At 41.9% G+C, this 22,095-nt stretch overlaps 1 protein-coding gene across 3 annotated transcripts in view; it reads left to right on the top strand.

Moving 5' to 3' along the window:
• The window catches only part of Rad54l2 (RAD54 like 2), a 92,626-nt gene that overhangs the window by 61,447 nt on the left and 9,084 nt on the right, over positions 1–22,095 (top strand). For all 3 annotated transcript variants that reach the window (XM_087905517.1, XM_048417591.3, XM_048417592.3), the window contains exons 4-20: positions 2,184–2,323; positions 2,959–3,075; positions 3,479–3,705; positions 4,639–4,821; positions 5,105–5,238; positions 6,681–6,877; positions 8,573–8,915; positions 9,647–9,824; positions 10,663–10,914; positions 11,120–11,238; positions 12,843–12,961; positions 15,130–15,229; positions 16,140–16,345; positions 16,728–16,900; positions 18,036–18,232; positions 19,989–20,188; positions 21,120–21,209. In XM_087905517.1, the coding sequence (XP_087761643.1) occupies positions 2,184–2,323; positions 2,959–3,075; positions 3,479–3,705; positions 4,639–4,821; positions 5,105–5,238; positions 6,681–6,877; positions 8,573–8,915; positions 9,647–9,824; positions 10,663–10,914; positions 11,120–11,238; positions 12,843–12,961; positions 15,130–15,229; positions 16,140–16,345; positions 16,728–16,900; positions 18,036–18,232; positions 19,989–20,188; positions 21,120–21,209 (2,975 nt within the window). The remainder of the gene's footprint in view (positions 1–2,183; positions 2,324–2,958; positions 3,076–3,478; positions 3,706–4,638; positions 4,822–5,104; positions 5,239–6,680; positions 6,878–8,572; positions 8,916–9,646; positions 9,825–10,662; positions 10,915–11,119; positions 11,239–12,842; positions 12,962–15,129; positions 15,230–16,139; positions 16,346–16,727; positions 16,901–18,035; positions 18,233–19,988; positions 20,189–21,119; positions 21,210–22,095) is intronic.

Genomic DNA, 22,095 nt, shown 5'->3' with positions numbered 1-22,095 from the left:
CTGTGAACCTTCACTAATAGTAAAGATGGCATAGCTGGTGACACATGCCTGTCATATCAGCTCTCAAAAGGTTGAAGCAAGAAAATCATGCATTCCAGACCATTATAGATTACATAAGGAGACCCTGTCTCAAAACAACTACCACCACAGAAACCCAGTAATGAAGGCGAAGTTTAGAACCCACTGTGTTGAACTGCACAGAATGTAGGGAAGATAGGGACCTTGACCATTGAGAAGTCTTGGGTGGTAGCTCAATGATGGTAGGATCATCTTACTTAGATTTTTCTTTTTTTATGTTTCCTATGCCTCAAAACATGAAGTTTAAAACAAATCAATAAACAGACATCAACAACATAAAACTCCCAACAAAACTGAGCTATCGTCTTTTTTAGAATTCAATTTTGGGTGTTAGGGGACTGACCAAGAATGGGGCTTTTTCTTTGACCTAAAAGATAACCAAAAATGAACTTTCTTAACTATGCAAATCTCAACAACCTTTCCTTCTGCCAAATAACAACTTGTTCTACTAAAGGAGATAAATAACATTTTCCCTCTTTTGTTAGTTTTTGTTGTTCTTCATTTGTTTGTTTGAGACAGGTTCTAACCCAATAGCTCAGGCTGCCCTGGAACACACTGTGTGGCCCCTAGCTTTGAACTTTTGGTAATTTTTGTACAGAAGCCTGTCAAGTGCTGGAATTACAAGTGTGAGCCACCATGCCTGGCATAGCTCCACAGTTTTCAAAGCACATAATAGAAACTTGAAAGTATTATTCTAAGCTCAGAAAATAATGATGCAGAATCCCTATTAACCCATTTGTCTGTCTGACAACTTTAAATTTGTGTGTGTGTGTGCGCGTGCATGCGTCCCCATACCCATGTGTTGTATGTTTATGGCACAGTGCATGCACTTGAATGTGTAGAGGCCACAGCAGGACATCAAAGTGTTTTCTTCTTGCTTTCTACCTTATGCCTTGAGACAGGGTTTTTCACTGAATTGGAAGCTCATTTGTTAGAAGCTCTTGGGATTACCCTGTCACTGCCCCCAGTAGTAGAATTATAAGCATATTCAGCCATACCCGGTCTTTTACATACATGCTGAGAATTTGAACTCAAATCTTTTTTTTTTCCCTCACAAGACAGGGTTTCTCTGTGTAACAGCTCTGACTGTCCCACAACTCACTTTGTAGGCCAGGCTAACTCTCAGAGATCCACTTGCCTCTACCTCCCCAGTGCTGGGATTAAAGACGTATGCCACCACTGTCCAGCCTTGAACTCAAGTCTTTATGCTTACAGAGCAAGCTCTCCTTATTACTAGGCTGCACATGCACACACAGTCTTCTCTGTCTAACCCTGGTGTGGGCCAGATTAGCTCCTCACAGAAGATATACCTGCCTCTGCCTCCTGAGTGGTGGAATTAAAGGCATGTGCTACCATTGATGACATAACTTTATTTTTAGTGCTGGTTCAACTTTGTCAGCCATACTAAAAATAGTATTTTTATTACTATTGGTCTTATATTTTTCATTTATGTGTGTGTGTGTGTGTATGTGTATATTTTGTATGTGTGTATATACCTGTGTGTCAGAGTGTGTATGGGGGGCAGAGGAGGACATTCATTAGCTTCCTCTGTTACTCTCTATTTTATATCCTTGAGACAGTCTCTCACTGAACCTGGTGCTCGATGTTTTTCAAACAGGGAAGGAGAAAACCCAGACAATTGTCCAGCAAGCCCAGTCCTGTCTTTGTCTTATCCTACCTTCTTGTATGTTCTATGCCTTCTATACCTATGGCCAAACCAGCTTTTTAGGTGGCTGCTGGGAATCCTAACTCAGGTCCTCTTGTTTGCACAGTAAGTGTTCTTACCTGCCGAGTCAACTTCCTAGTCCCTTACTCTTGGTTTTTTGTGTGCAGTGTCCAACTGGCAGGGGTGTCTGAGGATATGGTAACACAGAGTCATTTGGGCTTAAAGTCTCTCTGGCACCTGTCCTACCCTCCCTCACCTTTAAAAACCTCCTTGTATAGACTTGCTTCTTATATAAAAAGTGCATAGGTGAGACTTTGCTTCCCTTTTCCTCAGTTCTCTGGTTTGAAGGGAGATCAGGAATGGTATTTCCTTCTTTACTTTGCCACTACATTGTCCACATTGTAAGATAACCCTAGGGTCGTCTCTTTTCCATCTTTAGAAAGCTTCTCCGGGAGGATCAGTTGGAGCCTGTTACCAAAGCAGCACAACAGGAGGAATTGGAAAGAAGAAAGCGCCTGGAGCAGCAGAGGAAAGAATACGCAGCCCCCATTCCTACTGTCCCTTTGGAGTTCCTACCTGGTAAGCAAGTTTTGTGCTAGAAATGACCATGTGTTCTAGGAGAAAAGACCTCAGCTTGCAGAGTGGCCAGGCAGATCTGGGTTGTGGTTTCTCGGGAATTCTGCAGGCCCTTTGCCTCTTGAGAATACACAGTAAGAAGAGCTATCATTTAGAAAGTGAAAATAGATTAAAACATACTCGAATTAATTTTATGGAGGCTTCTTGTTTTCCCTATAACTTTAGATTTTAGCATGCCAAGAGATGAGGATTGGTTGCCACATGAATAGATGGCACAATATGACACCCAACAGAGAAGGAAACTTGGAAAGAAGGCTGGGATTTTTTTTTTAAAGCTTTCTCTGCTATTGCCAATGGCCAATCCCCATTACAGCACCAGAGGAGGGTGCTCACTGATGATGACTTAGGGAAATATGTTTGAGCTAAGTGGGGGGTGTCTGTCTGTCTATGTGTATAAAGGCACATTTGTGAGTCATGGCACATGTGTAGAAGCTAGAGGACAACTTGAAAAATCAGTCTTCTCCGTCTATTGGGTGGGTCCTGGTGATTACAAGTCTACAGACTTGGCAGCGAGCACCTTTACCTGCTGAACCACCTCAGTGGCCCTAAATGTGCTTCCTTCCGTCTTTCTTTTCTAGAGGAAATTGTCTTACGAGCAAGTGATGGTCCACAACTCCCTCCTCGGGTCTTGACCCAGGAAGTTATTTGTTTGGACAGTAGCAGTGGCAGTGAGGATGAAAAAAGCAGTCGAGATGGTAAGATCAGGCCAGAGGGGCATTCTGTCCACTTCCTTCTGGCCAATGTTCATCTTTACTTTTAATTTTTCTTGGTGTGTGTGGGAGTGTGAGACCAGGTCTTACACTGTAGCCTGATCTGAAGCTCATAGTAATCCTCGTGTCTCTTAGCCTTCCGAGTTCTGGGATTAAGTGTACCACCATGCCTCACTTTGACTATACTTTTGAAAAATTCAGTCTTTATTCATTTGGTTTGACCTTACCTTTAGCGTGTCACCTTAGCCTAACTTGTCCTGAAAGAAAAAAAGCTTTAAAAACATTTGTTTTGTAAGTGGTAACAAGTTTTAGCTAAGTCTTTGACCTTTCGCTGACAACCAGCAGTACCCTGTTCCTTGAATTTTTATGTAATTTTTTTCTGTCTCAGAGGTGATTGAACTGAGTTCTGGAGAGGAGGATACTCTGCACATTGTGGACAGCAGTGAGTCTGTCAGCGAGGAGGATGAGGAAGAGGAGAAGGGTGGCACCCATGTGAATGATGCCTTAAACCAGCATGATGCTCTTGGGCGGGTCCTTGTCAACCTGAATCACCCTCCAGAGGAGGAGAATGTCTTCCTGGCCCCACAGTTGGCACGGGCTGTGAAACCTCATCAGGTACAGCCAGTGTTGATCCTGCTCTCTTTTCTTTGCTGCAAACATTGCCTGCTGTTTGTTATTAGAGTTAATATAGGCTGTAAAATACTTATTGGATCCCTAGAGTAGCTGTTGAAAGCCCTTGATCTTTGAATATGAGTACAGTGGGGAGAGGAAAGAGACATGCCTCAGGTTGGCCTGTCATGTAGAAATCACTGGGGGCCTAGAGGGATGGTCAGCTGTTAGGAACATGCACTGCTCTTGCAGAGGACTCTAGTTTGTTCCCAACACTCTCATAAAGGTTCTATAACTCCTGTTCCAAGGGATCTGATGCCTCTTGACATCCATGGGATCCTGTATGCATATGGTGCACATACATGTACCTATGTACACACACATAAAATGGAATAGATACTCAAAAAGTTACTTGACCACCATCTTGCTTCTGTTGGATCAGCAAGAAGAAGCTTGGGAGGTATAGATTCAGAAGACATATGAAAGTCAGATATCAGGGAATTTCTGAAAATTGAGAGCATAATTGTTTGTATTGATCTAGTGCTTACAATTAGTACCAGTGAGTAAGCATCCACACAGTCTGTGATTGACTCATTTTCAGGACTTCCCACATCAGGAATTATTGGAGTACGTAGAGGAGGCACCCTCTCAAGCTCAGAGCAGCTAGGTTGAAAGAAAGACCTTGTCAGGAGTTGATATTGAAGACTCTTTAACTTGTACAGAACATTATACAAGGTCAATGCAATTTTGTGTATTCTCCAAGATGTCTGTCACCAGCCAAGGTGACAGAGAAATTTCTATAGACCAGTCAGGGTACACTTGCATGTTTACTCATACCAAGCATTGTGCTTATTTAGTGACTATTCTCAAGTGAGGAAGACTGTATAGCCATGGTCTCTGGTAGTGTTTCTGACATTCATCTGGTTTGTCTCTTGTCAGATTGGTGGGATCCGGTTCCTATATGATAACCTAGTAGAGTCTTTAGAGAGGTTTAAGACCAGTAGTGGCTTTGGCTGTATCCTGGCCCATAGCATGGGTCTTGGGAAAACTCTGCAAGTGATCTCCTTCATTGATGTCCTCTTCCGTCACACGCCAGCCAAAACAGTCCTTGCCATTGTGCCGGTACGTCTCTGGGTACTAACATGCTTGTTGAGCTCACCTTTCAGCTTATTTCTTAAAACTTGTGCGCGTGTGCATTGTGTGTGTGTGTGTGTGTGTGTTGGTGGTGAAGAAGCACCTTTGTTTAGTGAGTGAAAGTGAAGATGACCTGAGTTTAATTCTGGGTATCTACATAGTGGCAGGAGAGGATTGACTCCTGCAGGTTGTCCTCTGGCCTCCACATGTACATACAATAAAAAAATAAAAGTGTAAAAGAAAAGAGCCAACTCTTTTGGGCTTTTCATAGGTTAACACTCTTCAGAATTGGCTGGCAGAGTTCAACATGTGGCTCCCGGCTCCTGAAGCTCTCCCAGCTGACAACAAGCCTGAAGAAGTCCAGCCACGGTTCTTCAAAGTTCATATCTTGAATGATGAGCACAAGTAGGTGGCCTGTCCTGTCTTCTCTGTCTTATTCCTTTTACGCTTCTCTGGGGCTACTAAAGTATGTCTCTTGTCTTCCCACATTCTTTATATTCATTCGTTTGTTTGTTCATTGATTCATTCATTGAGACAAGGTTTCTCTGTGTAGTCCTGGCTGTCCTGGAGCTCGCTCTGTAGACCAGGCTGGCCTCAAACTTACTGAGATCCACCTGCTTCTGCCTCCCTAGTGCTGGAATTAAAGGTGTGCACCATCACTGCCTGGCTGCACATTTTTTTTTGATTCTTGATGTTTACCTTTTCTGTTCTTGCTTACCTCCTCACCTCTAACACACACACACACACACACACACACACACACACACAGAGAGAGAGAGAGAGAGAGAGAGAGAGAGAAAGCTTTTCTGTAAACTCAGAGATATATTGCCTGGGAAGTTTGAAGTTTTTTGTTTTGCTCTGAAACGCTTTTCTGACATAAAATATCTGCAGCCTAGTTACATTTTCTGGTGTATATTGTAGTAACATCCAACATGACATGGTGAACTTCAGATGCTTTGAAGCACTGGTTTATAGTTGACCTTTAATAGTACAACTTCCAAAACGTTAAAAAGCTCATACTTTGGTTTTGTTTTACATTTAAATAGAATTATTATTTCTATTATCTGAAGTTAACTTGATTTCCAAAAATTTAAAGTGACATTTTGGTCCAAGCCAGCTGTCCATGCTTTCCTTTCATCTCACTGGCACAGACAATTTAAACAGGCAGACTTCCCTGGTTTTTGTGATTTGGACAAACCCATGTAAGTGAGGAGACTCTGAATGAGCCAACAGGTACTTGGTGTCCCGCTCTGCTGCCTTGGCGTTCAGAACTATTAGTTCTCATGTAATTAGTGCAACACTGAAAGGACTCAGGTGTTTTAGTGGGGTTACTGGCAAGGGCCTTTGGTTTTCCATTGCCTTTGTACTTTGTACTTTTCTTATTTTTAATCAATGGAGCCTGGTCAGATTAAGTGTGAAGTGTTGCCCTTCTTTCTGTGACTTGTGCTTACCATGAGACCATGAGAATTACTTGAAATGCTCTCTAGCTCTAGTTGCCTTGTGATAGTAAGTATATATGCAGGGACTTAGCATGTTCTTTTGCTTTCTTCCATTAAATTATTGATTCTTGCTGTTTAGCTATCATCAACGATCCATTCCAGTATGAATTAGTATTTCTGGGATACTAGGAAAGTCCTTGAGTAGCTAGTCCAACTTGTGCTTGCTGCCCGATGAAATCTTTGGCAATAAAGCATTCCAAATATAAGTTAGTTCGACTTTGATTAAAGAATTCTTTCTGAATAGCAACAGAAGCAGCAATGCATTCTTTCTGTTCACCTTGCTTGAAAACTAAAAGCCACTTTATGGGACAATTCATAGCTCAGAGTTCTCTCTTCTCACTTCTACAGGACGGTGGCATCCCGTGCTAAAGTGACGGCTGATTGGGTTTCAGAGGGTGGAGTGCTGCTGATGGGGTATGAAATGTACAGGCTGCTCACTCTGAAGAAGTCCTTTGCCACAGGTAGACCGAAGAAAACCAAGAAACGCTCTCACCCTGTTATTATTGATCTGGATGAAGAAGATCGACAGCAGGAGTTTCGCAGAGGTGAGTGGCTTTTCCTGGAAACACTCCTCTGGTATGTCAGGGCAAAACTGGCCAAAAGTACCAGTTAGGTGTGAAGTGAATTGTTCGCATAAACCAGAAAGCTGGGTGGACCCACCTCCAGCACCTTTCAGAAAGTGCTACATTTCTGCAAGCCACACTCGGGCTCAGGGGACTCTCCCTTCTTTGTGTCTCTGTTTGACTTACAAGACAGTTGAGAAAGTAACTACTGCTGTTGCCACTTCATAGAGATATTATAGGAAAGTATTAAGAAAACCTGAATGGTTTATATTATTCATTTAAGGGTGGGACATGATGGTGTACATCTTTAAATTCCAGCACTTGAGAGGCAGGGGCAGGCACATCTCTGTGAGTTTGAGGCCATCCTTTCTTCATAGTGAGTTCCAGGCCAGCTGGAGCTACACATTGAGACCCTGTCTCAAAACAAACAAAAAATCCTCTAAGGCTAATATAAAGACAGAAGAGTAATATTTGTGAATTTATAAAAAGGAATGATCTCTGTTGCTACTCATAGTTCTATCTTTGAATAATTATTATTATGTTGTATCCAGAAGACACTGATTCTTTGAAGTTGTCCACTACCTCTGCCTCTTACAGTCCTTCTGCCCTCTCTTCCGCAAAGATCTCTGTGCATGCGTGCATGCAATATGTGCATTCTAATTATGGATGTGCACACTACAGTTTCTTAGTCTCTTCGTGCTGACCCATTGTGGGTCTTCATGTTAATTGCTCTCTATAAGGAGAAGCATCTCTGATGAAGATGAGTGATGTATGGATAGATGGATATCTATTCAGATTTTTTTTTTTAAGATATTGTTTCTTGGGCTGGAGAGATGGCTCAGTGGTTAAGAGCATTGCCTGCTCTCCCAAAGGTCCTGAGTTCAATTTCCAGCAACCATATGGTGGCTCACAACCATCTGTAATGAGATCTGGTGCCCTCTCTGGCCTGCAGGCACACATGTAGGCAGATATTGTATGCATAATAAATGAATAAATATAAAGAAATAGATAGGGTTTCTCTATACCTTTGGAGCCTGTCCTGGATCTATTCATTTTTTTAAGGAGTCTTTGCCCATTGAAAAATTTTAAGGATTTTGAAGTCATTCATTTTATAAGTCTTCATTCTGTGAGATTATGTCTGTTCTAGGTTTCCTTCTGTGGTAGATAGAGCTAGGGTGAATATGCCACTTAGCAGCGACTGGTGAATAACTGTAAGAAGACTTTGTCCTAGCTCTTATTATCTAGCCTTTAGAAAGATCCAAAATGTTGGATGGCGAGAGCCCACTGTGGTGTCCGAGTTATTCCTTTGGATTTCATTCAGACTTATTTTTAACAATTTGTCACGACCCCCTCTCTGTTGTCCAATAGATTTGAGATCCAGGATTGCAAGTACTTTTTACTTTTAGCTTGAAAAAAAGATTTAAAGTGTGAATAAGTAAGATAAGGAGAAGAATGAGGATAAGAAGATATAAATGCAAGAGTCAGTGGCCAGGTTAGCATCACATTAAACATGTAGGAGCTTGTCTGGTTGGTTCCCTTTTACCAATGGGGGCTGACTCTTGCTTCCCTGCTTCCTTCATTTCTTCTGTCTCTTCCAGGGTTCTCCCCTACTTCTCATATTATTGACTAAGAGCAGACCCTCTCACCCTCTGATTCCGGATCCTCTTCCCTCCTTAGAGTTTGAGAAGGCCTTATGCCGCCCTGGTCCTGATGTGGTGATCTGTGACGAGGGCCACCGCATCAAAAATTGCCAAGCCAGCACCTCACAGGCTCTGAAGAATATACGTTCTCGGCGGCGGGTAGTGCTGACTGGGTACCCTCTACAGAACAACCTCATTGAGTACTGGTGCATGGTGGACTTTGTGCGCCCAGATTTCCTTGGTACTCGTCAGGAGTTCAGCAACATGTTTGAACGCCCTATCCTGAACGGGCAGTGTATTGACAGCACACCTCAGGATGTCCGCCTCATGCGCTATCGGAGCCATGTTTTGCACAGCCTCCTGGAGGGCTTTGTGCAGAGGTGAGACTTTGTTTTCTGAATCTTTAGAGGGATAGAGGACATGCCAAAGCTATTATGAAGGGGAAATGTTACCACTGGAGGTCCCTTCGTAGTGGACCAGCAATAAAACTGAATAACTGACAGATGATGGACAGATGAAGTCTGTGAAAGTTTGGCATATAAGCAATTCACTCAAAAGTTGTCTTTGTTGAAATGAATGTCTCCTGGCACTCAGGAAGATGGGGTAGGAGAGTTTGAGGCCAGCCTGGGCTACATAGCAAGCTCAAGACAATGTTATCTAAAGTTGCTAAAAATACCTGTTTTAACCTTAAAAATTAAATAAATAAATAAATAAATAAGAATGAGCCAGCATTCTGCTCACTTTGATAAAAGGATAAATATGATTCTAGGGTATTGCTTTACCTGTTTCAGCCTCATAGTTGATGTAGGGTAGGGCAGCCCTAAAACAGCTAGCTCTTCATTTCCTCCTGGTAGGATGACAGATATGGAAAAAGGTCAGAGAAACATTCCTGAGTTGGAATGAACCTAGAGTTCCTTTGGTCTTAGTTACCCAGTTAGTTATGACTTGGGACAGCTTACTTTGTCTGTCTGAACCACCCTGCTCTAACACAAGGGTGAATTGCATGTTGAGAGATTTCTAGAAGATGGTGTGGCAAGAGTGCTGACCCATCCTGGCCACAGTTCTTGGCTATGCCTCCTATAGGCCACTTCTGATCTCTGTGCCTCTGTAGGAGAGGCCATACTGTCTTGAAGATTCACCTCCCTGCCAAAGAAGAGAATGTGATCCTGGTGCGACTTTCTCAGATCCAACGAGATTTGTACACACAATTCATGGACCGTTTTCGGGACTGTGGTAGCAGTGGCTGGTTGGGGCTGAATCCTCTGAAGGCTTTCTGTGTGTGCTGCAAGGTGAGTGGGGGCCTCAGGGAAGATGGATCAGAGCTAAGGGTTCACATGATGCTGAAGATGTTTCTCTAGGGTCAGGTGATGTTTTTCAATCTTATTTGGAGTCTCACTCCATAGTTCAGGTTATCTTGAAGTTCATATCCTCTGACTCAGCCTCCTGAATGTGGGGATTACTGGTATGTGCCACCATACCTGGCAATGGAAGGGATTTCAAAGTATCTCTTTTATTTGCTATTTGAGACAGGGTCTTGCCATATTGTCTGATTGACTTTAAATTCTTGGCAATCCTCTTGCCTCAGCCTTCCAAGTGTGTGGATTATAAGCAAGTATCATGACACATGGCTTTAAAAATACTGCTTTTGTAGCCGCTGTCCTGACTAGAGCTGAAAAACAAAAGTGAAAGTGCTCTTGGGATAGTGCCATGGGTTATGGCTTTCTTTCTTTCTTTTGCCAGGAATTGTCCCTGAAATCTCATATTAGTCACAATCTATTAGTCAGACACCTTTTTTTTTCCATAGGGAGGGTTAATTTTGTTTTGTAAAGGAGCTGAATGTAGCCATACAATGAAAACAAAACATTCTTTCCCTGTTTAAAAATGAAATACTTGTGACACAGACTTTTTGATTATACATCAAGCACACTGGCATTTCTATTCATGTGTCATGGTCATCAGAGCCAGCAGTGAAATGGCAAGCTCTTTGACTATGAATAATTTGGGGGCACATTAATTTCGGGTATGCAATGTGAGTTGTAGCAGCTGTTTATTTGAACATGTTTCCATACTCCTCGGGATACCCTTGGAATGTTCTCTGGTCTATACTCTTCCTTTGTTTAACTTTAGATCTGGAACCATCCTGATGTTTTGTATGAAGCCCTTCAGAAGGAAAACCTAGCCAATGAGCAGGACCTAGATGTGGAAGAGCTTGGCTCAGCAGGGACCAGCGCCCGTTGCCCACCACAGGGCACAAAAGTCAAGGGAGAAGATAGCACCCTGGCTTCCTCAATGGGAGAAACAACCAATAGCAAGTTCCTACAGGGAGTTGGCTTTAACCCTTTCCAGGAGCGAGGCAATAATATTGTTACATATGAATGGGTGAGTCAAACGGAATCTTCATAGCCATAAACTGCTTCTGAGGAGGGACGGTGATGACCTATCTGGGGAAAGAATAGTGTGCACAGCTCACTGCACTGCTGTCCTGTGCAGAAAATGCTGAAGGTAGTCAGTGGCCACTGCCTTAGAGGGAGACTTTTATTCCACTCATCCAGCCTCGGACCTGCTCCAATTCTCTCTTTTGCAGGCCAAGGATCTTCTGACTAATTACCAGACTGGAGTCTTAGAAAACTCTCCCAAGATGGTACTGCTTTTCCATCTGATTGAAGAAAGTGTGAAGCTTGGGGACAAGATCCTTGTTTTTAGGTAAGAAGAGAACTAAGGTTTGGTGTCTACAGGAAGGATGAATATGGCATCTATGCAGTGAAACCATCTAGCTTCATAGCTGCACCTTGCCTTTTCCAGTGCTCTGTAACCAAGCACTTCTAGGTAGAGCTTTCTTACATCTCAGCACCCAGGTTTTTGTTTTGTTTGTTTGTTTTACTTAGAAATCGTATTCTAAATATTCTAGTCCTTTAGACTGTGGCCCAGACCAAACCTGGCTAGTTTTTATTTATTTTTTTAACATTTATTTGTGTATTTGTTTATTCATTTATTTATGTTTAAAATTTTTATTTTACTTTAAATTTGTGGTACTGGGAGTTGAACCTGGAACCTCATGCACATTAGGCAAGCACTCTAGCATTGAGATTAGGCTTGGCAACAAATGCCTTTTATGTGCTGAACTGTCTCATCAGCTCTGTTTAGGGTTTTGAGATGGGACTCATAAAGCCAGGCTGGTTTGAGTGTTTGATTCCTTGCTGAGTAGTGGAGCAATAGGGTTGTGCCACCATCGCTGACGTTACTTTTAAAATTTTGGTACATAGTCTTTTTACTAAGGTCCCTGGGCTGAACTGGAATTTACTTCAAAGCCTAGGCTGGCCTTGAATTTGTGTTCCTTCCTTGAAGGTGAGATTATTAAGCCCAACTAGTTTTTACATTTTAGTTTATAAAAAGAAATACAAAAAAATAAAGAGTATATTTGGTTAGTCGGGTGTGGTGGCTTTTAATCTCAGCACCTAGGAGACAAGAGCTAGGTGGATCTTTGTGAGTTCCAGGACAACCAGGGCCATGCGAGAAACCCTGTCTCAAACAAAACAAAACAAAAAGCAAACCTGCTAAAAGGCTATATGTGTCTACAAAATCTAAAATGTTTGCTGTTTTGCCCTTTATAGAGCATACTTGCTGACCCTTTTATTTCCCTCCCCGCTTTTTAAATAAGGTTTTACATTGAAGGCCAAGTAAGTGACATGATATGCACTATAGGTTTGGCTAGGGCTTTGAGTCTCACCAAAACCTGACTATATACAAGGAAATAGGCATACAGTGGATTGTTTCTGACCACATTGTGCCCCTAAGACCTGATTGAGAGCCAGTTGAGGGCTTCCACCGTGACAATCAGTTTCAGACTTGTCCCCTGATTTTACATACTGCTTTTCAAGAACCCAGCTCTCTGAAGGTTTTGAAAACAGTCAGATGGATCCATCTTCATACTAAGATGCTTAGGATTGCCTGTGACCCCCAGTTAGACTAATTTGTATCTCATGTGGTGTTGGATTTGCACTACCAAATACGACTGAACCCCAGAATTTTCAATGGAGAGATTAAGAAATCAGAGAAATAATGGTTTTGTTTGTTTGTTTGGTTGGTTGGTTGGTTTTCTGTTTTGTTTTGTTTTTAGAGGTTGGTGGTAATAAGTATATGGATAATGGCTCCTGTTATGAGTTAAGGATAATATCCTTGGTTGTTCTTGGTGGAGCTTCATATTATAGAGAGTAAGTTATGGGAGCTCCACTTGAAGGTTGTACGCAAGTGTTAAGAGCAAGAGTCCTTGGGTTTGGCAACCATCTGAATGACTTTTTCTCTTTCAGCCAGAGCCTTTCTACCTTGGCTCTCATCGAGGAGTTCCTAGGGAAACGAGACGTGCCCTGTCTGCCTGGTGCCGAAGGGCAAGGAACACAGAAGTGGGTTCGAAATGTCAGCTACTTCCGTGAGTTTACTGCTGCATTGTTTCTGGAGTCTTATCAAGATCTATTTAAGGGCTTCCTCTTTCTCTCTTTTTTCTCTTGTCAAACTCCATTCTTTTTCAAGTGTACAGAAATATGTGATTAGTCAAGAAATAGGGAGTTACTGAAAGGCAGCTTCTAAGAAAGAACCACTACTGGGCTGGAGAGATGGTTCAATTGCTTGGATTACAGACATGTGTGACCATGCCTGTCTCAAAACTGGGTTCTAAAAAGGGCAGAGTCACTGTGTGGGGTGGCTAGAGGAGCCTTAGGTGGAAAATGGGAAGAGTTTGAAAGTTTAGAACCTCCTGGCCTAGTGACTATCCAGGTCAGAGTGAGCATAAACCTAGATCACACTTTCTCTGTGAGGGAGCTAAATACTCCCAAGGGGATGAAAAGTCTGGGAATTTGTATGTGGGGGAAAAAGCCATTTTTCAGATGTGTAATTTATAGGTACACATAACCATGTATATCTTCTATCTGTAATTTTAATATTTCATGAAAGATATGGTATGGTTGAGAAAAAGTGTCTAAAAGTAAGTAGTAATAAAAAATGAAAGTTGAGAAATATTGCCCTACCTTGTTGACATTTGACCTAGACTATAGGTGTCTAACCTGTGTGTTGTAGGATATTCAGTAATTTCTATTTTTTCCAACTAGATGTCAGTAGCATCTTCAATTTTGAGAACTAAAAATGCCTCCAGTCATTGCCAGATTGTTCCCTGGGGGTAGGAGAGTGGAGGAATAACCCTTTGAGAACCACTGGCCTAAGAAATGGTTTAGAGAAATGAAGGTTCATAGCTTGTGTTTCCTATAGGATTGTCCAATGAGACAGTGGTCAGCTGTGCTTCAGTATTACAAAACTCAGGTTGGAAAGTAAGTTGGGTCCTGATTGAAGACACTAATACTAGGCAACTAAAATGTCTGTTTCCTGTAACAGTGGTAATTCAGTTCCCCGGCTGGTGTCTGATATCCTTGATTTGTCCTTTCCCCGATTTAACAAATGTTACCACCTTTTCTCTTATGCTGCTTTATAAGTGACAGTGATAATTTCTTCCACTTGTGAACTTTTGTCTCTTTGTTCTTAATGAGTGGCATTGCTTCAAGTCTTCTTCCTTCCTTCCCTCCTTCTTTCCTTCCTTCCTTCCTTCCTTCCTTCCTTCCTTCCTTCCTTCCTTCCTTCTTTCCTTCCTTCCTTTTGCAAGTTCTTAACATCAAGAGCTTAAAAATAAAAAAATGAAAAGCTGGTGTCTTGTTGTGTCTGATAGCACATAACCTATAAACACAGCATTTAGAGGCTGAGGTATGATGGTTGTGAGGTGAAAGCTAGCCTGGATATTTAAAAAGTGTTTAAAAAGAACAAAACTCTCTCATGGAAGAGGAGTGGTGGAAGAACGTTGTCCTTATTAAAATACAAAATCATTGGTGTTCCTGCACCCACTGGGTGAGTCAGTCTTTTCTAAATTCCTAGATGAGTCTTGTGCATGCTTAAATCTGAAGACCCTATCCTTAGAATTCACTAGAGGAGAAAAACGTGCTTTATAGGTTTCTTGTTGTTGTTGTTTTGTTTTTTGTTTTTGTTTGTTTGCTTTTTTGTTTGTTTGTTTTGAGATAGGGAAACCTATCTATGTAGACAGGCAGACTGACCTTAAACTCAGAGAACCATCTGCTTCTGTCTCCCAAATGCTGGGATTCAAGGCATGCGCCACCACCACCCAGCTGTATTTTATAGTTTTGTGTTACACTTTCACAGTGCTGATGTCTAGGCTTCATCATAGACCCATGGTTTGCCCACTGGGTAGATGTTTTGTTTCGTTTTGTTTTAAAAACATTTGCAGGGTTGCAGAGATGGCTGAGTGGTTAAGAACTCATGCTGCTTGCTCTTACAGAGGACCAGAATTCAGATCTTACCATCCATGTTAAGCAGGTCACAAATATCTATAGCTCCAGCTCCTAGGGAATCTGATGCCTGTGGCCACTTTAGGCACCTGTACCTGCGCGCGCACACACACGTATACCTCCACACAGAAACATATATAATTAAAAATAAAATACATAATTAAAAAAACAAACATTCGTGCAGTGGCTTTGCTGAATTTCTCTGCCCTCATCTATTCATTTTTGTTTGTTTGTTTGTTTGCTTTTGTCCTAGGGCTAGATGGTAGCACCCCTGCCTTTGAGAGAGAGCGGCTCATTAATCAGTTCAATGATCCCAGCAACCTCACCACCTGGCTGTTTCTTCTTTCCACAAGGTGAGTGGAGTCTGTAAGGGGGTGATTGTGCAATTTGCCACCTGGGCAGGTACCTCAAAGTCTCATCTAAGTCAGAGAAGAGATCTGCTTGGTCTTTAATTTGTTTCTGAGGTCAGATGGGGATCCCAGGAAAAGTTGTTGTGAAGGTAGTCATCATGGTACAGTTCTCTGAGATCTTCATAAGTGATTGTCGTGATTTGATTTTCTCTCAGGAGTGTTTTATGGTAAGGAGTGCTTTGTTACATTAGATAATGTGATATGATGTAAATAAAGATGTTTTAAAAAGTGAAAAGTGCCCAATCTTAACAATCAGGAGGCAGGAGGATTATGAATCAGGCCAGCCTGACTTCTGTCAGTGAGTCCTGCCTCAAACCAAACCAAACCAAAATAACTTTAAAAAGTGTGGTGTGACTGTAAAAGGCTGATGTTTTTGGTTCACAACAAGTATGCTAATGGTTCTGTTGATTTCTACTAACAGTGTTTAACAGCGTATAAGTTCTTTTTCGTTTGAAATAAGATCTCATGTAGCCCTGCTGGTCTTCTTTAGCTGTGATGCCATGTATTGGAATTCCCAGTCGATATGAGTCTTCCATCCCCCTTGGGTATTAAAGTAAAAACACTGGAAACATTTTGTGTACAGACATTTCTACTTACTAAGGGACAGCGCTCTGGAACTATGTGTAGTGCTTTACCTTTTACAGAGGGACGGAGAGCTATAGACACTGTTGTATTGGGCTGAAGGGCACACTTTTCAATGCGTGAGGAACAAGCATAGTGTTTATCAGGCCAACAAAATTCTTGAGTTTTTTGTGCTTAAGACAAAGAGGAATGTTGGGGTAGGAGTCACAGTGGGCAGAAGTTTACTAGAAAACCACCTTTAAGACTATGGTTGTTGGCTTATGTCTTCAAGGGCCGGATGCTTGGGTGTGAATCTGATTGGTGCCAACAGAGTGGTGGTATTTGATGCTTCCTGGAACCCTTGCCACGATGCTCAGGCAGTATGTCGGGTATACCGTTACGGCCAGAAAAAGCCCTGTCACATCTATCGCCTTGTGGCTGATTATACTCTTGAAAAGAAGATCTATGACCGGCAGATTTCCAAGCAGGGCATGTCAGGTGGGCGATTTTCCAGGCTTTTCCAGATATGTTTCTATACCAGCTGCTATCCTATAAGTGATCAAGGGTGTGGGGGAGGATCAGGGCATGGGAATACAAATAGACTTGAAATCATAGAATGTCAGAAGATCCTCCCATATCATTCTAATTCAGGTCATTAAGGAGATTGTCCTCATATTGGGAAAAGTAAGTTTAATAAGAGGAGTCAGTAGTTTTATGTGATTTGTCCATTTCACCAGGGCCTTCAGCCTGTTTGACTTTTGTGTGTGAAAGACTTCCTTATTGTCAGTTGAGCCACTTTCTCTCTGCTGACCTATGTAGCTAATGGTGTGTTCTGTCTTCTTTGACGTGTGCTAACTTTGTTCTTATCTTTTTCCTCTAGACCGGGTAGTGGACGACCTAAACCCGATGCTGAACTTCACCAGGAAGGAAGTGGAAAACCTGCTACACTTTGTTGAGAAGGAGCCAGCTCCCCAGACGTCTTTGGATATAAAGGGGATCAAGGAGTCAGTCTTGCAGCTTGCTTGTCTGAAGTACCCTCACCTCATCACCAAGGTAAGTACCTGATATATATGACGTCCTTGGTATGGCAGGCTCAGTCAGTGAAGACTTGTTTGGCAAACCTACTTCCTTCTGAAGTGGTGTTTCATGAACACACTGTACTGAAGTGATTCTTTTGCTGACCCTACCTACCTCCACGCTTTGACTAGTCTTTGGAGTGTTGAGCTTAGTCAGCCATTCCAATAATCTGTTGTGAATCTCCCTGACAGAAAGAGGGGGAAGTTCTGAATGCAGATGAATTCTCTGAACTCTCTATTCTTTTGATAGGGAGTATGAACTTGGGCATTTGCAACTGATACTAGGTTAGAGCTGTGGACTATACTATTTTTTATGTATGTATGTATGTATTTATCTTTAAATTATTTATTGATTTTATTTCATGTGTATTGGTGTTTTGTCTACATGTATGCCTATATGAGGAGGGTGTTGGGTTCCCTGGAACTGGAGTTACAGACAATTGTGAGCTACCATGTGGGTGTTGGGAATCAAACCTGGGTCCTCTGGAAGAGCAGTTAATATTCTTAACTGCTGAGCCTTCTCTCCAGCCCCCTATTTGTTTATTTTTAAGATTTATTTTTACTTTAGTTGTGTATATGTGTGTGTCTTTGTGGGTATGTGCATGTGAGTGCAGGTGCCTGTGAAGCCCAGAGGTGTTGAATCTCCCGGATGGAGCTAGAGTTAGAGGAGGTTGTGAGCTGCCCAACATGGGTACTGGGTACTGAATTTGGGTCCTTTGCAAGAGTAGTGTGTGCTCTTACTCTTAACCACGAGTGATCTTGGTTTTTAAATTTTAAAAACCTCCTTTTAAATTGTGTGTGTGTGTGTTTACATATGTGTGAACTCATGCATCTACCACGGCATGCATGTGAAAGTAAGAGAACAATTTTGTAAATTTTGTAGAGTTGATTCTCTTTCTCCCTGTATGTGTATTCTGGAAATTGAAATCATGTCACCAGGATACAGCTCAATAGCTCATGAACCAGACTCTTGGCAGAACCTACTTGCCTATAACGCATTTTGCCAGTATTGGAGACAGCCAACCTCTTCTTGGTTCCAAAATAAGGCTCACTGTACATCAGTTGTATTTGCACAAAGACTGGTAATTAAACCCAAACTTCTACATCTCCAGGAGCCTTTTGAGCACGAATCATTGCTCCTCAACCGAAAGGATCACAAGCTGACCAAAGCTGAGAAGAAAGCAGCAAAGAAAAGCTATGAGGAGGACAAGCGTACATCAGTACCGTATACTCGCCCATCGTATGCGCAGTATTACCCTGCCAGTGACCAGAGCCTGACCAGCATCCCTGCTTTCAGTCAGAGGAACTGGTGAGTTGCTGAAGGAAGAGAGTCTGGCTGGTCTAGACCCAATTCCTTTCATTCAGTTCCTGTCCAACTAAAGGGAGAGTGTACAGCCTGCTCTTGGGCTGCTATGAAAAGAAGGTCCTGCTCTAGTATCAGGTGTCAAAGCAACTCAGCAGCACACATGTTCTAAATGGCTCTAGTTTTGATGACCTTGGCTGGAGAAATGAGCTACTGATTTTGCCACTCAGCAGAACCCTTCTGGTAGAATGGTATAAAATGGTTGTTTTATGGGGCAAACTTTAAGTCACATAGGAATGTATATGCCAACCCCAGAGGGTGTCTTCCTCGTGCATCAAGACCAGAGATAAAGACTTCAGGAAGCTTATTGACAAGTAGGGTTGGTGAGATATTCAGCAGAGAGAATACTTGCTTTGCAAGCCTGAAGACCTGAGTTCAATTCCTGGAACCTACACATAAGAAAAAGGAGAAAATTGACTCTACATAGAGCTGTCCTCTGACTTCCACACACATGTCTTGGCAAGCATGCATCCACACCAAATACATGCATGCTCAATAATTTTTTCCTTCTTTGGTTATTGGCAATTTACCATGTGCAAAGCATCCACACATGGCCTGGAAGAGTGCATTTAAGTACAAAGAATCAATAGAGCCATTCCAAATCAAGTGAAGGAAAAAGCACAGGATGATCAAATGTCTTTAGATAGGAATGTCAACAAGTATAATGAATTTTTAAAAGCTTAGCAAAAGGGAATTTCTTTACAAATATGCTATCAGAAAAGCAAATGTGGAGGTGCATGCCTGTAATCCCAGCACTCAGAATGTAGAGGCAGGAGGAGGAAATTTAAGGTTATCCTTGGTAAGCTTAAGGCTAGCCAGGAGTATATTAAGTGGTGGTGATGGGAAGAAGACAAAGGGTGTGGCACACGACAGCAGGGGGCAACAAGCATACATGCAGGTGTAGAGAGGGAAATCTTGGTCTCGAATCAGAAGTAATAACTTTGTCATGTACTATCCAGGTGAAAGGTGAACTAGGAAGAGCGTGCTACTGACCTTAAGTGATATTTTGTTAGAAAGAGATGCACAGCCAGCTCTCTCTCTGGCTGTAGTGCCGTCATGTAGAAGTCTGGCTTTGGGCAGGGGCTTTGTTTGCTGCTGCTTTTGCGTGGTGGTCATAACCAGAGAGACATGGAGACTGATACAGCTAGGAGCCAGGAGGAGCATCATGAAAAGTAATTTAGAGTAGAGAGGGGCATCTATATAACTTACTGAAGTTTGTGGTTTGAGAGAAAATCAGAGAGTGAGAAATGATGCCTAAAGTTGGGATAGGTGATCCCTGATGATCACCTGAACATATGGCATCACATAGGTGACTGAGTCAGGATAAATTTTGCCCTTCAGATTTCAACTTAAATGGTATCAAGAGCCTGCCTTTCCTTTTTATATTTTTGTTACATCTAATCTTCTCTTTAGATCTAGTTCCCTATGTAGATGGTCCAATTTTTAGAGAAGCAGATATACCTTCTATTTCTCAAAGGCTTCATTCCACTAACATCCAACTACTTATCTTTGGAAATGGTCTCTTCTTTCTCTGCTATGGTATCTCAGTCATGCCTCTAGGCTTCTTTAGAATTGATTAGAGTCTGCATGTTCTTCTGATGCTTTTCTCAGCAGCAGCTAAGGGCGAAGGGCATGCAGTCTATAGTAGCTCAATGACTGTTCTGTCCAACTCTGAAAATGTGCTGAAATTTTTTTTCTGCAGGCAACCAACACTGAAGGGTGATGAAAAGCCTGTGGCCAGTGTTCGTCCTGTACAGTCCACCCCCATCCCCATGATGCCCCGGCATGTCCCACTTGGTGGCAGTGTAAGCTCTGCCTCCAGCACAAATCCATCTATGAACTTTCCCATCAACTACTTGCAGCGGGCAGGAGTCCTTGTGCAGAAAGTGGTCACCACGACAGGTTGGGAATTTCTACTTTCTGTTCTGGGATATTGTTTGTTTGTATCTATCTGTCTGTCTATCTATCTATCATCTATCTTTTTAAATTAGCTCTTCTTTTTTCTAAATATTAAAGTTTTATTTATGTGTATGGGTGTTTTGCTTGCATGTATGTAAATGTACCCCATGTCCCTGGTGCCTGCAGAGTTCAGAAGAGAATGTTGAATCCCCTGGAACTGAGATTACAGACAGTTATGAGTTGCTGTGTGGGTGGCTAGGAATCAAATCTGGGTCCTCTGCAATAGCAGCAGATGCTCATAACCATTTATTTTGTGTTCATGTGTGTGCCACAATGCTCATGTGGGTTCTAAGGATCAAGCTAGGTTGTCAGGTTTGACGACAAAGCACTTTTATTCATTGAGTCATCTACTGGCTCAGTGTTGTCTTTTGTAACTTAATGCTATTATCCAGGAGGTATTCATTAAACACCTTTTGTATAGAGCTTACCATATTTGGCATTATAGGTAAAAATGAAGGTCCCTGATCTTGAAGAATTTGTAATTTGGTTAAATACCTTAATATGAGGCTTGGTTTTTTTGTTGTTGTTGCTTTGTTGTTTTAGAATGGTGGTGAGTAAAATTCTGTGGCTACCACAGGGACTCTTGAAATGTTACTGGACTATCATTTTGGGTTTCAAAGGCTTTCAGAGATATGAGTGTGCTGAGCCCTGCCTAAATGAAGGACGACCAGCTTTCTAAGCAGTTTTGGTTTTCTATAGTAGTATTTGATGAGATAGTTGTGAAAGGTTCTACTTGCTTAACCTTCTCTGATTCTAGCACTGTAGAAAGGCTATAGGACACTACTAGTTAGGACTTGGGATGGATGTGAGGCTTTAGTTTTCTTTCTTTTCTTCAGTCAAGCCCCGTCTAAATTCAAGGTCTGTTTTTCACTAGATATTGTTATTCCTGGACTCAACAGCTCCACAGATGTTCAAGCAAGAATCAATGCTGGTGAGAGCATCCATATCATCCGGGGGACGAAAGGTGAGAGCCTGCCTAGTCAAGGGCCTTTTTCTGAGAGTACTAAGCTGAGAATCAGAATAAACACAGTTTTATCTAGAGAGGGCATAGGAATCATCCCATAAGAGTGTCGCAGCTGGGAGAAACGTGAGAACATGGCATATCTATGAGCTGACATTGAACTTCGAGGATATCTGTCAGTAACTTAAAAGAAGAAATTGGGGTTCCCATGTTCCTGTATCTTTTGTTTTTATGGGAAATCTTGGAGTGAATATGCATAGATATAAAGAGACCAAAACTGAGGGAAAGAGTTGTGGAGCAGGTTGTAAGCCAGCATGTGTGCTGCTGTGTCATTTTTATACAATTTCTTTGAACCAGAGTGGTGGTTCGAAGCTAGGAAATATATGCTGCACATGAATTAGTGCAGATACTAATTGTGCATTGCACAACAGAATTTTTAGTGTGATAATTTTAAAAAGTTCAATATGATGACAGGTACACACCTTTAATTCCAGTTCTTGGCCGGCAGAAAGAGGTGAATCTCTGTGAGTTAGAGACCAGACTGGTCTATATAGTGAATTCAAGGAAAGCCAGAGCTAGGTAGTGAGACCCTATGTTCAAGACAAAACAAACAAACAAACAAAAACAATAAATAAATAAATAAATGAATGAATGAATGAATGAATGAATGAATGAATGAATGAATAAATAGCCCGACATGTTTCTGGCATTCTTACAGAAGAAGATGGTGTCACTGAAATGAAAAACATGGGTTTAATAGTGTCAGGATACAAACAACTGAGCTTGTTTCCACCATAGTCTTTATTTGATGCATGTGATGCATACATCCCCATACCCAGTCCCCACAGTCCGTCACTAACTTCCATCCTTGTATGAGACTGCTTGAGTT

The sequence above is a fragment of the Myodes glareolus genome, chromosome 4 (assembly GCF_982192425.1).
Source record: "Myodes glareolus chromosome 4, mMyoGla1.1, whole genome shotgun sequence".
NCBI classification, from domain to species: domain Eukaryota; kingdom Metazoa; phylum Chordata; class Mammalia; order Rodentia; family Cricetidae; genus Myodes; species Myodes glareolus.
This window is presented reverse-complemented; position numbering and strand designations above follow the sequence as displayed.